Raw genomic sequence first — 17752 nt, 5'->3', positions numbered from 1 at the left:
TGTGAGGAGCTACAGAAGCACGTCAGGAAATCAATAAAACTTGCCAAGCAGCAAAATAAGGACAGGGTGGAGAACCTGTTCAGCACTGGCAGCGCACGCCCTGCATGGGAGGGGTTGAATTCCTGGCTGGGGACGCAGCCTCATAAGACAAACATCTCCTTAGATATGAAGTCTGATTACCACCTGGCAAATGAACTAAATATGTATTCAAACCGTTTGAATGACCATGATTTTAAGCCATGAACATTTTGAGTCAAGAAGATGTTTTAGTGTGATTAAAGAGCTTTAAAGTAAAAGTGCGTCGTTTCAAACATCAGTGCAAATGCAGTCAAAGCAGTAAAAGTGAAGCTTGAATCATTCTGGTCTGATTCATTCACGTCCTTCTGGATTCAGGGTCACAACAAATCACTGATGAAATGATGTTTGTTTAAATGAGGCTTGAAACGCTCGTTTGGCTCCAGATGATGTTGTGAAATTGAATCGTCTTCTCACAAACGCTTCAAAGAAGACGATTGAATTATTATAGAAGAGGTGAAATCATTCAGAGCCGCTGTCAGTCGGCAAGAGTCAGAGAAATACGGAGCCGCCCCCAAAGACTGAGCTGCCAACAAGTGTTTTATAACTAAACACCGACGTGTTTTCAGACGTGGAGCGGGTTTGAACCGAGGCTTTGTTGTCAACGAGGAAACAAAGTGGCGCTCCTCTTCCTGGAGTGAACACAGCTTGATAACCCCTCCCTCCTCCTCCTGCTCTGAAACACAGCCAGCTCCACCCTGAACTCCACTTATTTCCTTGTTCCCTCCCCTTCAGATCTACACTTTGAAAATGGGTGGAACCAACATGGTGGTGACGTGCAGGAGCTGACAGGCCCCACCCACTGCACACACACCTGTTGTTGAGATCAGAGCTCAGACTAGTTTCACTGCTGAGGTTGAGAAACTCACACAGGCGTTGGCACTGAGAGGTGAAATGGCGCAGAAAGGAGTTCAGCTGGACCGGGAAACCTTCTCTTGTTCCATCTGTCTGGATCTACTGAAGGACCCGGTGGCTATTCCCTGTGGACACAGCTACTGCATGAACTGTATTAAAAGCCACTGGGATGAAGAGGAGGGGAAGAAAACACACAGCTGCCCTCAGTGCAGGCAGAGCTTCACACCGAGGCCTGCCCTGCTGAAAAACACCATGTTAGCAGTTTTAGTGGACGAACTGAAGAAGACTGGACTCCAAGCTGCTCCTGATGATCACTGCTATGCTGGACCTGAGGATGTGGGATGTGATTTCTGCACTGGGAGGAAACTGAAGGCCATCAAGTCCTGTCTCGTCTGTCTGGTCTCTTATTGTGAGGAACACCTGCAGCCTCATTACAACGTAGCTGCTTTAAAGAAACACAAGCTGGTGGAGCCCTCCAAGAAGCTGCAGGAGAACATCTGCTCTCGTCACAATGAGGTGCTGAAGCTGTTCTGCCGTACTGATCAGCAGTGTATCTGTCTTGTGTGCGTTATGGACGAACACAAAGGCCACGACACAGTCTCAGCTGCAGCAGAAAGGAGCCAGAGGCAGAGAGAGCTGGAGGGGAGTCGACTAAACATCCAGCAGAGGATCCAGGACAGAGAGAAAGATGTGAAGCTGCTTCAGCAGGAGGTGGAGGCCATCAACCGCTCTGCTGATAAAGCAGCGGAGGACAGCGAGAAGAGCTTCAGCCAGCTGATCCGTCTCATGGAGAAGAGACGCTCCGATGTGAAGCAGCAGGTCAGATCCCAGCAGGAAACTGAAGTGAGTCGAGTCAAAGAGCTTCAGGAGGAGCTGGAGCAGGAGATCACTGAGCTGAAGAGGAAAGACGCTGCGCTGGAACAACTCTCACACACAGAGGATCACAACCAGTTTCTCCACAGCTACACCTCACTGTCTCCACTCACTGAATCTACATCCAGCTTCAAGATCCGTCCTCTGAGACACTTTAAGGACGTGACGGCGGCTGTGTCAGAAGTCACAGAGAAACTACAGGACGTCCTGAGAGAGAAATGGACAAACGTCTCACTGACTGGGACTGAAGTGGATGTTTTACTGTCAGATCCACGAGCAGAGCCCAAGACCAGAGCTGACTTCTTAAGATACTCACGTGAAATCACACTGGATCCAAACACAGCAGAGAAACGTCTGTTATTATCTGAGGGGAACAGAAAAGCAACATGGATGAGTGAAGTACAGTCTTATTCTGATCACACAGACAGATTCATTCATCATTATCCTCAGGTCCTGAGTAGAGAGAGTCTGACTGGACGTTGGTACTGGGAGGTGGAGTGGAGAGAAGAAGTTGATGTAGCAGTCGCATACAAGAATATGAGCAGAGCAGAGTTATTTGGATTCAATGACAAATCTTGGATGTTATATTGTAACAACAACAGTTATAACTTTTATCACAACAAAGTCAAAACTCCCGTCTCAGGTCCTCGGTCCTCCAGAGTCGGAGTGTACCTGGATCACAGTGCAGGTGTTCTGTCCTTCTACAGCGTCTCTGAAACCATGACTCTCCTCCACAGAGTCCAGACCACATTCACTCAGCCTCTCTATGCTGGACTTGGTCTAAATGGTTTTAACTCTGCTGCTGAGTTGTGTAAAGTCAAATAGTCAGAAGTCATTTAATGGTTAAATCCTCAAACTTATTTCGTCTCCACGTTTGTCGCTGAGAGCTGATTTTTCTTTCCACGTCTCGGCTGCACACAGATCAGCTGTCAATCACACGTTGTGGGCGGGACTTTGACGTCTTGTCATTAAGTTGTGGTGTAAATGTTTGAGTGTCTTTAGGTGGCGCTCCTTCCTGCGTGTGTTTAGCCACGGAGCCTATCACTGCTCATGGGGATGGAAAAGGAAACGTGTGTGTGCTCTAAATGTCTGATGAATATCTGATTCTATGGATGCATTTGTATGTTGTTGTTTCTTTGTTTGTCACACGTACGAATGAGGCTCTGGGATTGATGCTAAAGTGTAATAATCCAGATTATAATGAGGGAGGAAATCCTGATTCTTCTCTGTTCCACAGCTGAGATTCTGCTCAAACATGTTGATTGTGTGGATGAAGTGTTCCTGAAATCATTGAGTCATTTCACTTTACTGATGGGACGTGTGAACAAACTGAAGCTTTATCAAGAAATAAACATCAACACACTCTTTTCTCCTCTTTGTTGTTTCAATAACATATAATCAGATAATGTTGGAATATAAACAGCTGCAAAAGAAACTAATGAAACATACTGTACAGTAATTATGCTCTTTCATTAGATATTTAATAAATAAATATAGACATCATTTAAAAATATGCCTATGAAATAAATAAAGATAATAAATAGATGCATAACCACCACAAAAAGATGCAAAATGACTAAATAAAGATGCAAAACCACCACAAAAAGATGCAAAATGACTAAAAACAGATGCAAAACCACCACAAAAAATGCAAAATGACAAAAAATAGATGCAAAACCACCACAAAAAGATGCAAAATGACTAAAAATAGATGCAAAACCACCACAAAAAGATGCAAAATGACTAAAAATAGATGCATAACCACCACAAAAAGATGCAAAATGACTAAATAAAGATGCAAAACCACCACAAAAAGATGCAAAATCACTAAAAATGGATGCAAAACCACCACAAAAAATGCTAAATGACTAAAAATAGATGCAAAACCACAACAAAAAGATGCAAAATGACTAAAAATAGATGCAAACCACCACAAAAAGATGCAAAATGACTAAAAATAGATGCAAAACCACCACAAAAAGATGCAAAATGACTAAAAATAGATGCAAAACCACCATAAAAAGATGCAAAACCACCACAAAAAGATGCAAAACCACCACAAAAAGATGCAAAATGACTAAAAATAGATGCAAAACAACCACAAAAAGATGCAAAATGACTAAAAATAGATGCAAAACCACCACAAAAAGATGCAAAACCACCACAAAAAGATGCAAAATGACTAAAAATAGATGCAAAAGAACCACAAAAAGATGCAAAATGACTTAAAATAGATGCAAAACCACCACAAAAAGTTGCAAAACCACCACAAAAAGATGCATAATGACTAAAAATAGATGCAAAACAACCACAAAAAGATGCAAAATGACTAAAAATAGATGCAAAACCACAACAAAAAGATGCAAAATGACTAAAAATAGATGCAAACCACCACAAAAAGATGCAAAATGACTAAAAATAGATGCAAAACAACCACAAAAAGATGCAAAATGACTAAAAATAGATGCAAAACCACCACAAAAAGATGCAAAATGACTAAAAATAGATGCAAAACCACCATAAAAAGATGCAAAACCACCACAAAAAGATGCAAAACCACCACAAAAAGATGCAGAATGACTAAAAATAGATGCAAAACCACCACAAAAAGATGCAAAATGACTAAAAATAGATGCAAAACCACCACAATAAGATGCAAAATGATTAAAAACAGATGTCCAGACCACACAGAGTGCTGCACTTCATTCACTTCCCCAGTGAAGTGTTTGTCATAAACTCACTCTTAGTGACTCATTACAAACTCATGCTGCCTTCAGGTGCTCTGGAAAAGACGGTTCTTTCCTCTTGTGAGCTGGAAATGACCAGTGCGTTGTGTTCAAGTGCGTTTGTTGTGGTAGTGAAATGAAAGATGGCGGAGCCACAGATCCTGACCTGTTACTTGGGGAAAAGCATTTGAAACTAATTCATCAGCTGCAGCAAAAAGAGGATTGATCCAAACCAAAGCAGTAAATAATGTGCTGTATTTTTATAGATCATGAAGAGTCGACTTCTGAAAGGACCAGAGAGAAAGCTCATGTTTCAGTTTTAGCTGCAGGACCTTGTTCTCAGCGGCGAACCGTGAGCACTACAGCTGGGCCTTCACCTCACCGCCGAGAAGAAAAAAAATCATCGCGGAAAAAAGCAACAGTACAACGAATTAAAAGGGTTTAACAAGTGCAAATTTAATTAACGATGACAAGGATGTAAACAAATAGACCATAACGTCAATAACATTCTCCGCAACAAGAAACATTCTCAACATTAACTTCGGAAAATCTGGAAATATAAAAGGTCACCCAGAATGTCACCCCGTGACGCTGCGGACACAGAGGCTAATTTCATCACCTTGGACAGCGCTATGAAATCACGGCGCATGACAAATCATTCACACATAAATTCATTAGCATTATCAATCTACAATACAATTTCAAAAGTTACACAAAGCTTGTAATACAAAGACTATTTTTTAAAGTTGCAATGAAGTGCAAATGCCTCTCCATGCGCAATTACGCATAGCGCAATGAATACCAATGTCAAATAAATTGAAGTCACAATTTTTACTACTATACCTCCTTAATTCTCCACAGGGAAAGGGACAGACAAGTGAACATGAAGAGAATAAAAACCCTCTGAAAAATCCAACCACACACTTATGATACGTTTGATACATTGATTGATTGATTGATCACCTACTGAATTCAAGGCAATTTGCGCTGGGACAACCTCCGCAATAAATACAAATTCCCAAATGTCCACTTGGCCAGTAATCTTAATCCCTTGAAATAATAATCAAGGTGTATTATAACAGAGGCCTACCTTAAATAAACACGAAGTCCATTCGTCGGTCTCTCTTTGTGAAGTGGGCGATGGCGGCGTCATAAAGTTTGTCCTTTGATTTGAGCTCCAAAAGAAGTCCTTTCTCTATGGACATCAGTGCCAAAGCTCCCAGGCGGTCCTGTCCAGTACTGTTCCTAGCGTGCGTCTTGATGCGCTTCAGAGCCGAGAAAGACCGCTCCACGGAGGAGGTGGACACGGGGATGGTCAGCACCAGGCAGGTGAGGTGATACAGCTGCGGCATGCTCTCAGTCAGCTCTTTGAGAGTCAGAAAGTGCAGCAGGTCTGCTGGGCTCCTTGCCTCAAAGTTTGCCATGTTGTACATGACCGTCAGTTCAGTCTTGAGCCTGGGGAGGTCAAAATGCAGCCCGTAGCTTTCCGTGAGGCTCTGGAACTCAGAGATGGGGAAGTTTTCTCTGTGTGAGGTAAACTTCTTGGGGTCCAGAAGGGCAAGGAACATGAGTTTTTCATGATCCTTGAACCTGTTCCTCAGCTGAGTGAGGATGTTGTCCAGGATTTCACTGTGCAGCCGCTGGTACGCTGCGCGCACATCTCCGACTCTCCGTGCCCTGCGCCCGCTGGGAACCCCGACTTCGCGCACAGTGTCCTCATAGATGGAGTCAAATTTTGCCTTTTCTCTCTCTGTGGTGCTGCAAAAGTCCTTGATGCTGGACAAACAGAACTGCATGTCACACTCCTTATTCTGCAAGATCCCAAAGAGCACGTCGGAGTAGGCAAACACGGAGTTGAATGTGGCGAGGAGAAAGCAGAACTCGAAGTCCGTCAGCAGTGCAGTGTATCCATCAGCGCTGTGTACAGCATCAGCATCAAAATCATTGTGGTTGTCAACAATGAATTCAAAGAGCTCCAAGAGTTCTTCTCTCCGCTCATACACAGTGCAAACCAAACGTGATGAGAAGTTCCACCGTGTTGGAGTCACTCTGGGCAGTCTTCGCTGGCATATTTCATCCAGGAGTTTCGTGCGTTTGGCTGACCTTGTAAAGAAGGCTGCGAGGCCACTTAGGTGGGAGAAAATTTTTTTGCACTCTTTGATTTTGGCAGCACTTTGAGACATGACGAGGTTCAGAGAGTGCGCATAACAGTTAACGAGAGCTTGTGGAATTTTTTCCTTTATTTTAGCTTGCACCCCATTCAGTCCAGAGGCCATGACTGCAGCTCCATCGTAACACTGGGCAATTACTTTATTGGTGCAGGCACAGTCCTCCAGAAACTCTAAAACTTGACGAGCTATGGCCTCTGCACGCTTATCACCACTGACATCACCAAACTGGAAAAAGCGCTCCTTGACACCACCGTCAGTGGTGTAACGCAAGACATATGACATCTGAGCAGAGTTACTTACGTCAGTTGTCTCGTCTACCATAACAGAGACAAAAGGCGTGTTCCTCACCTCCTCCCTCATTGCTTCGGTCATTACATCTGCCACCGATTGAATCAGGTCATTCTGAATTTTGCTGGAGGTGCCGATGAAAACAGTGGCCGAATCCAGATGACAGCGCAGAGGGCTGTCATACCCCGCCAAAAACTCCAGAAGCTCCAAGTAGTTCCCCTTGTTTTCAGAATCTTTACTCTCATCATGTCCTCGAAATGCCAGCTCTTGCTTTCCAAGAAATGTGACGACATTGATGAGACGTTTCAGGATTTCTCTGTTCTGCCTGACCTTGTTGTTGTGGGCCGTTGTATGATTCCGGCGCTGCTCATCTAGCTGAAGATCAATTCTTGTGTCCCCAAAAGTTTTCAAATTGACCATCGCTTGCAGGTGTGCCGCAGAATCTTGATGTCGATGGGCTGACTTTGTCAGATTTGTAAGGCTGACAAATCCGCCGCTGACCCAGGTGGATGACTTGTCCGTTGTAAAAAGTAAACAACTCCAGCAGTACAGCCTGTTTGTTTCCTTACAGTCAGTCATCCATGGATACCGCTGATAATTTTCGGTCTTGAAATGCCTTTCCACTTTCTTAACCTTTTCTTTTAATTCCAGCTCTGGAGTTGGTCTTCCGTTTTTTTATTATTTCAAGTTTTTCTGTGAAGGCCCGCCTTGAAAAAGGCGATGCTATCAAGCTAGCCACAACGTCACTCTCGTCTTCCGCCATTTAAATCAACCGCTCTCACCCCTCTGCATAGATCGCTGCTTGGACTTCATGAAGGCCTTCGATCTTTTGTTTAATTTCCCGCCCTCTTGAAATCAAACCGTGATTGGTCGATTTGCCCCTCACTCACCACACCAAAACATATAGCTTGGCCTTCCCCGGGATTCGTGAAGTCCTAACCAATGAATGAGCCAGCTAACCTGGCCTTAATAGAGACAGACGATTATGATTGGATAACAGGTTTTCAGGACATGAACTTGACAGAAAGCTTAATTTTAGAACAAAGATGAGAGAAAATGTATTAATATATTGTATTAAATTAAATGCGATAGAAATAAAAAAATATATATATATTTTTATTGAATACTTCATTATTATTATTATTAAATTTATTATTATTTCTTATTTATTTAGGCCTTCTCTGAAGGCGTAGAAGGCCCTGAAGGTTCCCCACTGCTTGTTCTACACTAATCTGAAGCACATCATCTTCCCTTCCAGCTCCAAAACAGCGCTGTGGTAATAAAGTAGACTCTTGCGTTGTGCTCCGCCATGTTGAAAAGGTCAAAGGTCATCTCTGCAACTGGTGTATCAAAGTCTTCTACGAGCGTCCCAGTGGAAATGACCACATGAGGGGGTATTCATGTGCAATTTTCCCTTCAGCTTTTGGTATTTCACATGTTCCCATAGGACGTGAAGGCTCCAGTAGAGTCCAGCTTAAGGAAAAGATCTGGGTACGTCTTCTGTAGGAATGACGTCGCCTCACTTGGCCTGACGCTTGACGCACGCGGTTACATAAGGACCTGTGGGCTGATCGTCTGGAGCGTTTCTCTTCACGCAGGTAATCTGAGCGCGTCACTCAGGAGATGTGCAGAGGACGAGAAGTGTTCAGGAAACATTCCTGTCATATTCCAGCCTGTCGAGCCTGAAACGCAGCATGCTTCAGGCGTGTCTGAAGGAAGGCTGAGAGCACGCCAGCTGCTGTTTGAACACATGGTTTAATTTGCTCTTCTTAGTGACAGGAAGTAAATATGAGTTGGTCCTGGGAAGCTGTGACATTACCTGTGACTTCAACCAATGAAACACACACATGCTGTACGTTCACAACCTTAAACCCACTTTTCTCCCTGAGGTCAGAAAGCCTGAAACACAAAACATGACGGGGAGAAAAGAGAGGTCTGATAGATGAAAAATAGATGCAAAACCACCTCAAAAGATGCAAAATGACTAAAAATAGATGCAAAACCACCACAGAAGATGCAAAATTACTATAAACAGATGCAAAACCACCTCAAGAAGATGCAAAATGACTAAAATTAGATGCAAAACCACCACAAAAAGATGCATTAACCAGCTCTAACTGGGGGATCCTGAGGCGTTCTCAGGCCAGTGTGGAGATCTAATCTCTCCACCTGGTCCTGGGTCTTCCCCGAGGCCTCCTCCCAGCTGGACGTGCCTGGAACACCTCCCTAGGGAGGCGCCCAGGGTTCATCCTTACCAGATGATCCTGAACCACCTCAACTGGCTCCTTTCAACGCAAAGGAGCAGCGGCTCTACTCCGAGTTCCTCACGGATGCTGAACTTCTCCCCCTCTCTCTAAGGGAGACTCCAGACCCCCTCCTGAGGAAACACATTTCAGACGCTTGGAACTAGACCTGGTTCTTTGGGTCCTGACCCAGCTTTCATGACCACAGCTCTCTGTGTCAATCAGAACTGGTGTAGAGACGTGATGTTCAGGGAGAGTCTTTGTGCCCCGGACCTTGAACTTCTCTCTGTTTAGCTTAGGCCCTTTTGTTTACCAAGGGAATTCACTCAGTTGTTTGTCACACTGGTAAATATTCCCCCCAAAGCTAATATGGATAATGCTTTTGGGGCTATCACTCGCACAGGGCTACAGCTACAAGCTCTATCGCCAGACCCTCCTAGCTTCATTATGGGTGACTTTAATAACTGTAAACCAGGGAAACACCTGGGGAACTTTTACCAGTATGTGACATGTGCGACTAGACTTACTAAGTGCCTGGATCTGTGTTATGGTTCCAGAAAAGGGGCTTATAAGTCCCTCCGGAGAGCTTCACTGGGTGCGTCAGACCACAACACTGTTTATTTGGTCCCGTCCTACAAACCGGTCCTGAAGAGACACAAACCGGAATGAAGATTAGTTCAGTTCAGTTCAGTTCAGTTTATTTTCAGACATTTCAGACAAAGACATTTCATGACAAACACAAAAAATAAATGTATAAGGTCTGAAAAAAGGGAACAGGCAGAAGCTAAAGCTGATAACGCCGACCCTTTAAAACACATAAACGTAGGTCGCTGCTACACACAGGTCAGAAAGAAAATGTCTAATAATGAATTTATTGCTGCTGTCAGCGAAACACAATCAACATATGTTTGAATCATGTTCCTCTTGAGCACAGTTTTAAAGTCAATTAATGTTCTGCAGTCTTTTAAATCTACGGCCAAATCATCCAAACATTCACTCCAACAACAGAAACACATGTTTGCGTTTGTTCTAACACTGGGCTTTTTTAGCACGTCTCGCCCTCTCAGCAGATCGGTACTTTCCCTTTCCTGGAACAGGCTCTGGATCAAAATGGGGAATTGATTATTCTTTATTTTAAACATAAATTGTGCCGTTCGAAAGTAAACTAAGTCCTTAAATTTCAAGGCTTTTTTTCGGATGAAAAGTGTATTTGTGTGTTCCCTTTATCCAGCTTTATTTATAAGTGGCATTGCCCTTTTTTGGATCAAACTGACTGGTTTGGTGTTAGTTAGACTTAGACTTAGACTAACTTTATTGTCATTCACACACATTTTCATGTATACAAACGAAATTCCGTTGCAAGGCTCCAGAAACCACCAAAAAATATACAATATAAAAAGTAAATATAAAATATAAAAGGAGGCAAGATATAGACATATCTACAACAAATAAAATATAAAATAAAATATAAAATAAAATAAAAAATAATATAGCATCTAAGTTGACAGAGTTGACAGCTGTTTGAAGTGAGTATTAGCAGCAGAATATTAAGTATAAATAATAAATAAACAGTGAACAGTGAATATAAACAGAGAGTAACAGAATGGAATGAGGTAGTGCATAGTGTCCAAGTAAAGTGACGCAGTGTCCAGTAAAGTGACGAGTGTGTGTGTGTGTGTGTGTGTGTGTGTGGGGGGGGGGGTTATTTGGAGTTTAAACGTCTTATTGCGTGGGGGATGAAGCTGTTGTGGAGTCTGGATGTTCTGCTCTTGAAGCTGCTGAACCTCTTACCAGAGGGCAGCAGGGAGAACAGAACATGATGGGGGTGAGAGGGGTCCTCGATGATGGACTCTGCCCTGGTCAGGCAGCGTCTGCGTGCAGTCTCGTGGATAGCAGGAAGAGCTGTACAGATGATACCCTCCGCTGTTCTCACCACTCTTTCTACACGTTTCCAGTCTGAGGCGTTGCAGGCCCCAGACCAGACAGAGATGCAGCTGGTTAAAATGCTCTCTATTGTCCCTTTGTAGAAGGTGGTGAGAATGGGAGGGGGAAGGAATGCTCTTCTCATCCGACGCAGAAAGTGCAGACGCTGCTGTGCTCTCTTCACGAGAGCAGAGGTGTGAAGGGACCAGGTCAAAGTGTCGGTGATCTGCACCCCCAGGAATCTGGTGCTACTGACCATACATAGTTTAGTGTGTGTGTCCCCACACCTCCAGACCATAGGTCATGTAGATTAGTTCCGGTCTGGACGGAGGAGTGTGAAAGAACTTCTCTGGAGTCCTCAGTGTTTCTCAAATCATGTCTTTACTAAATACTGCATGCATACAGGAGAGACATCATACCAACAGCCGGGTCTCCAACCATCTCTGCCTGTCTTCAAGTCACTTCAACATTTATACAGTTACATCAAAGCTCCTTACAGACACAAGGACATCAAAGTAACCAAAAACACCCTACCCAATGTTTATGACCCCAGTGGATGTTATCAGTGTTTTACGACCACCCAATGTCACCATTTGCAAACCCCCTGTGACACCTATCCACAATCCCCCAGCAGTCATTCACAGCTTGACTATTATGGGATTTACATCATAGATAAATAAAGAGTTACAAAAAAAAGTTAGGTCCATCTTTGGTTATTTCTCACAGGAGTCTATCGGACGTCTCCAGGATTGTTACGATTGCACGGACTGGGACTTGTTCAAAAAGTCGTGGATGAAATGACTGAGACCGTCTCTGATTATGTTACATTTTGTGAGGAGCTATGTATCCATAAAAAATCAATCTCCATTTTCCCTAACAATCAGCCATGGGTCTCAAAATCAGTCAAAAACGCTATCAACAAGAGGAACATCAGTGTTAATACAGGTGATATGGATTCATGTGAGGAGCTACAGAAGCAGGTCAGGAAATCAATAAAACTTGCCAAGCAGCAAAATAAGGACAGGGTGGAGAACCTGTTCAGCACTGGCAGCGCACGCCCTGCATGGGAGGGGTTGAATTCCTCGCTGGGGACGCAGCCTCATAAGACAAACATCTCCTTAGATATGAAGTCTGATTACCACCTGGCAAATGAACTAAATATGTATTCAAACCGTTTGAATGACCATGATTTTAGCCAGGAACATTTTGAGTCAAGAAGATGTTTTAGTGCGATTAAAGAGCTTTAAAGTAAAAGTGCGTCGTTTCAAACATCAGTGCAAATGCAGTCAAAGCAGTAAAAGTGAAGCTTGAATCATTCTGGTCTGATTCATTCACGTCCTTCTGGATTCACAGTCGCAACAAATCACTGATGAAATGATGTTTGTTTAAATGAGGCTTGAAACGCTCGTTTGGCTCCAGATGATGTTGTGAAATTGAATCGTCTTCTCACAAACGCTTCAAAGAAGACGATTGAATTATTATAGAAGAGGTGAAATCATTCAGAGCCGCTGTCAGTCGGCAAGAGTCAGAGAAATACGGAGCCGCCCCCAAAGACTGAGCTGCCAACAAGTGTTTTATAACTAAACGCCGACGTGTTTTCAGACGTGGAGCGGGTTTGAACCGAGGCTTTGTTGTCAACGAAGGAAACAAAGTGGCGCTCCTCTTCCTGGAGTGAACACAGCTTGATAACCCCTCCCTCCTCCTCCTCCTGCTCTGAAACACAGCCAGCTCCACCCTGAACTCCACTTATTTCCTTGTTCCCTCCCCTTCAGATCTACACTTTGAAAATGGGTGGAACCAACATGGTGGTGACGTGCAGGAGCTGACAGGCCCCACTCACTGCACACACACCTGTTGTTGAGATCAGAGCTCAGACTAGTTTCACTTCTGAGGAAGAGAAACTCACACAGGCGTTGGCACTGAGAGGTGAAATGGCGCAGAAAGGAGTTCAGCTGGACCGGGAAACCTTCTCTTGTTCCATCTGTCTGGATCTACTGAAGGACCCGGTGACTATTCCCTGTGGACACAGCTACTGCATGAACTGTATTAAAAGCTACTGGGATGAAGAGGAGGGGAAGAAAACACACAGCTGCCCTCAGTGCAGGCACAGCTTCACACCGAGGCCTGCCCTGCTGAAAAACACCATGTTAGCAGTTTTAGTGGAGGAACTGAAGAAGAGTGGACTCCAAGCTGCTCCTGATGATCACTGCTATGCTGGACCTGAGGATGTGGGATGTGATGTCTGCACTGGGAGGAAACTGAAGGCCCTCAAGTCCTGTCTCGTCTGTCTGGTCTCTTATTGTGAGGAACACCTGCAGCCTCATTACAACGTAGCTGCTTTAAAGAAACACAAGCTGGTGGAGCCCTCCAAGAAGCTGCAGGAGAACATCTGCTCTCGTCACGATGAGGTGATGAAGATGTTCTGCCGTACTGATCAGCAGTGTATCTGCTACCTCTGCTCTGTGGACGAACACAAAGGCCACGACACAGTCTCAGCTGCAGCAGAGAGGAGCGAGAGGCAGAGAGAGCTGGAGGGGAGTCGACTAAACATCCAGCAGAGGATCCAGGACAGAGAGAAAGATGTGAAGCTGCTTCAGCAGGAGGTGGAGGCCATCAACCGCTCTGCTGATAAAGCAGCGGAGGACAGCGAGAAGAGCTTCAGCCAGCTGATCCGTCTCATGGAGAAAAGACGCTCGGATGTGAAGCAGCAGGTCAGATCCCAGCAGGAAACTGAAGTGAGTCGAGTCAAAGAGCTTCAGGAGGAGCTGGAGCAGGAGATCACTGAGCTGAAGAGGAAAGACGCTGCGCTGGAACAACTCTCACACACAGAGGATCACAACCAGTTTCTCCACAGCTACACCTCACTGTCTCCACTCACTGAATCTACATCCAGCTTCAAGATCCGTCCTCTGAGACACTTTGAGGACGTGACGGCGGCTGTGTCAGAAGTCACAGAGAAACTACAGGACGTCCTGAGAGAGAAATGGACAAACGTCTCACTGACTGGGACTGAAGTGGATGTTTTACTGTCAGATCCACGAGCAGAGCCCGAGACCAGAGCTGACTTCTTAAGATACTCACGTGAAATCACACTGGATCCAAACACAGCACACAAACGTCTGTTATTATCTGAGGGGAACAGAAAAGCAACATGGATGAGTGAAGAACAGTCTTATTCTGATCACACAGACAGATTCATTGATCTTCCTCAGGTCCTGAGTAGAGAGAGTCTGACTGGACGTTGGTACTGGGAGGTGGAGCGGAGAGGAGGAGTTTATGTAGCAGTCGCATACAAGAATATGAGCAGAGCAGATTTATTTGGCTTCAATGACAAATCTTGGATGTTAGAGTGTAACAACAACAGTTATTACTTTTATCACAACAACGTCCGAACTCCCGTCTCAGGTCCTCGGTCCTCCAGAGTCGGAGTGTACCTGGATCACAGTGCAGGTGTTCTGTCCTTCTACAGCATCTCTGAAACCATGACTCTCCTCCACAGAGTCCAGACCACATTCACTCAGCCTCTCTATGCTGGACTTTGTCTTTATTATGTAAACTCTGCTGCTGAGTTGTGTAAAGTCAAATAGTCAGAAGTCATTTAATGGTTAAATCCTCAAACTTATTTCGTCTCCACGTTTGTCGCTGAGAGCTGATTTTTCTTTCCACGTCTCGGCTGCACACAGATAAGCTGTCACTCACACGTTGTGGGCGGGACTTTGACGTCTTGTCATTAAGTTGTCGTGTAAATGTTTGAGTGTCTTTAGGTGGCGCTCCTTCCTGCGTGTGTTTAGCCACGGAGCCTATCACTGCTCATGGGGATGGAAAAGGAAACGTGTGTGTGCTCTAAATGTCTGATGAATATCTGATTCTATGGATGCATTTGTATGTTGTTGTTTCTTTGTTTGTCACACGTACGAATGAGGCTCTGGGATTGATGCTAAAGTGTAATAATCCAGATTATAATGAGGGAGGAAATCCTGATTCTTCTCTGTTCCACAGCTGAGATTCTGCTCAAACATGTTGATTGTGTGGATGAAGTGTTCCTGAAATCATTGAGTCATTTCACTTTACTGATGGGACGTGTGAACAAACTGAAGCTTTATCAAGAAATAAACGTCAACACACTCTTTTCTCCTCTTTGTTGTTTCAATAACATATAATCAGATAATGTTGGAATATAAACAGCTGCAAAAGAAACTAATGAAACATACTGTACAGTAATTATGCTCTTTCATTAGATATTTATAAAATAAATATAGACATCATTTAAAAATATGCCTATGAAATAATAAAGATAAAAAAAAGATGCACAACCACCACAAAAAGATGCAAAATGACTAAAAACAGATGCAAAACCACCACAAAAAGATGCAAAATGACTAAAAACAGATGCAAAACCACCACAAAAAGATGCAAAATGACTAAAAACAGATGCAAAACCACCACAAAAAGATGCAAAATGACTAAAAATAGATGCAAAACCACCACAAAAAGATGCAAAATGACTAAAAACAGATGCAAAACCACCACAAAAAGATGCAAAATGACTAAAAACAGATGCAAAACCACCACAAAAAGATGCAAAATGACTAAAAACAGATGCAAAACCACCACAAAAAGATGCAAAATGACTAAAAACAGATGCAAAACCACCACAAAAAGATGCAAAATGACTAAAAATAGATGCAAAACCACAACAAAAAGATGCAAAATGACTAAAAATAGATGCAAAACCACCACAAAAAGATGCAAAATCACTAAAAATAGATGCAAAACCACCACAAAAAGATGCAAAATCACTAAAAATAGATGCAAAACCACCACAAAAAGATGCAAAATGATTAAAAATAGTTGCAAAACCACCACAAAAAGATGCAAAATGATTCAAAATAGATGCAAAACCACCACAAAAAGATGCAAAATGACTAAAAACAGATGCAAAACCACCACAAAAAGATGCAAAATGACTAAAAATAGATGCAAAACCACCACAAAAAGATGCAAAATGACTAAAAAAGATGCAAAACCACCACAAAACGATGCAAAATGACTAAAAACAGATGCAAAACCACCACCAAAAGAAGCAAAATGACTAAAAAAAGATGCAAAACCACCACAAAAAGATGCAAAATGACTAAAAAAGATGCAAAACCACCACAAAAAGATGCAAAATGACTAAAAATAGACGCAAAACCACCACAAAAAGATGCAAAATGTCTAAAAATAGATGCAAAACCACCACAAAAAGACGCAAAATGACTAAAAATAGATGCAAAACCACCACAAAAAGATGCGAAAAGACAAATAGTTGCAAAACCACCACAAAAAGATGCAAAATGACTAAAAATAGATGCAAAACCATCACAAAAAGATGCAAAATATCTAAAAATAGATGCAAAACCACCACAAAAAGATGCAAAATGACTAAAAATAGATGCAAAACCACCACAAAAAGATGCAAAATGACGAAAATAGATGCAAAACCACCACAAAAAGATGCTAAATGACTAAAAATAGATGCAAAACCACCACAAAAAGATGCAAAATGATGAAAATAGATGCAAAACCACCACAAAAAGATGCAAAATGTCTAAAAATAGATGCAAAACCACCACAAAAAGATGCAAAATGACTAAAAATAGATGCAAAAAAAACACAAAAAGATGCAAAATGACTAAAAATAGATGCAAAACCACCACAAAAAGATGCAAAATGTCTAAAAATAAATGCAAAACCACCACAAAAAGATGCAAAATGACTAAAAAAAGATGCAATAAGAGAAACATCAGTGTTAATACAGGTGATATGGATTCATGTGAGGAGCTACAGAAGCAGGTCAGCAAATCAATAAAACTTGCCAAGCAGCAAAATAAGGACAGGGTGGAGAACCTGTTCAGCACTGGCAGCGCACGCCCTGCATTGGAGGGGTTGAATTCCTGGCTGGGGACGCAGCCTCATAAGACAAACATCTCCTTAGATATGAAGTCTGATTACCACCTGGCAAATGAACTAAATATGTATTCAAACCGTTTGAATGACCATGATTTTAGCCATGAACATTTTGAGTCAAGAAGATGTTTTAGTGTGATTAAAGAGCTTTAAAGTAAAAGTGCGTCGTTTCAAACATCAGTGCAAATGCAGTCAAAGCAGTAAAAGTGAAGCTTGAATCATTCTGGTCTGATTCATTCACGTCCTTCTGGATTCACAGTCGCAACATTTCACTGATGAAATGATGTTTGTTTAAATGAGGCTTGAAACGCTCGTTTGGCTCCAGATGATGTTGTGAAATTGAATCGTCTTCTCACAAACGCTTCAAAGAAGACGATTGAATTATTATAGAAGAGGTGAAATCATTCAGAGCCGCTGTCAGTCGGCAAGAGTCAGAGAAATACGGAGCCGTCCCCAAAGACTGAGCTGCCAACAAGTGTTTTATAACTAAACACCGACGTGTTTTCAGACGGGGAGCGGGTTTGAACCGAGGCTTTGTTGTCAACGAGGAAACAAAGTGGCGCTCCTCTTCCTGGAGTGAACACAGCTTGATAACCCCTCCCTCCTCCTCCTGCTCTGAAATACAGCCAGCTCCACCCTGAACTCCACT

The 17752-nt window shown here is 43.0% G+C and overlaps 1 protein-coding gene across 1 annotated transcript; it reads left to right on the top strand.

The window, feature by feature from the left end:
- Positions 1 to 969: 969 nt before the first annotated feature.
- Positions 970 to 14741, top strand: LOC310952225 (uncharacterized protein; the record flags this gene model as incomplete). Its single annotated transcript, XM_083920777.1, has 5 exons — positions 970 to 2627; positions 5738 to 5858; positions 6131 to 6239; positions 6348 to 6546; positions 13022 to 14741. The coding sequence occupies 5 exons, from the start codon at positions 970 to 972 to the stop codon at positions 14739 to 14741; spliced, it is 3807 nt and encodes a 1268-aa protein (XP_083776903.1).
- Positions 14742 to 17752: the final 3011 nt, after the last annotated feature.

This window comes from Echiichthys vipera (assembly GCF_963691815.1).
Source record: "Echiichthys vipera genome assembly, chromosome: 1".
NCBI lineage: Eukaryota > Metazoa > Chordata > Actinopteri > Perciformes > Trachinidae > Echiichthys > Echiichthys vipera.
Note: the sequence above shows the minus strand (reverse complement) of the source record. Positions and strands in the feature narration are given on the sequence as shown.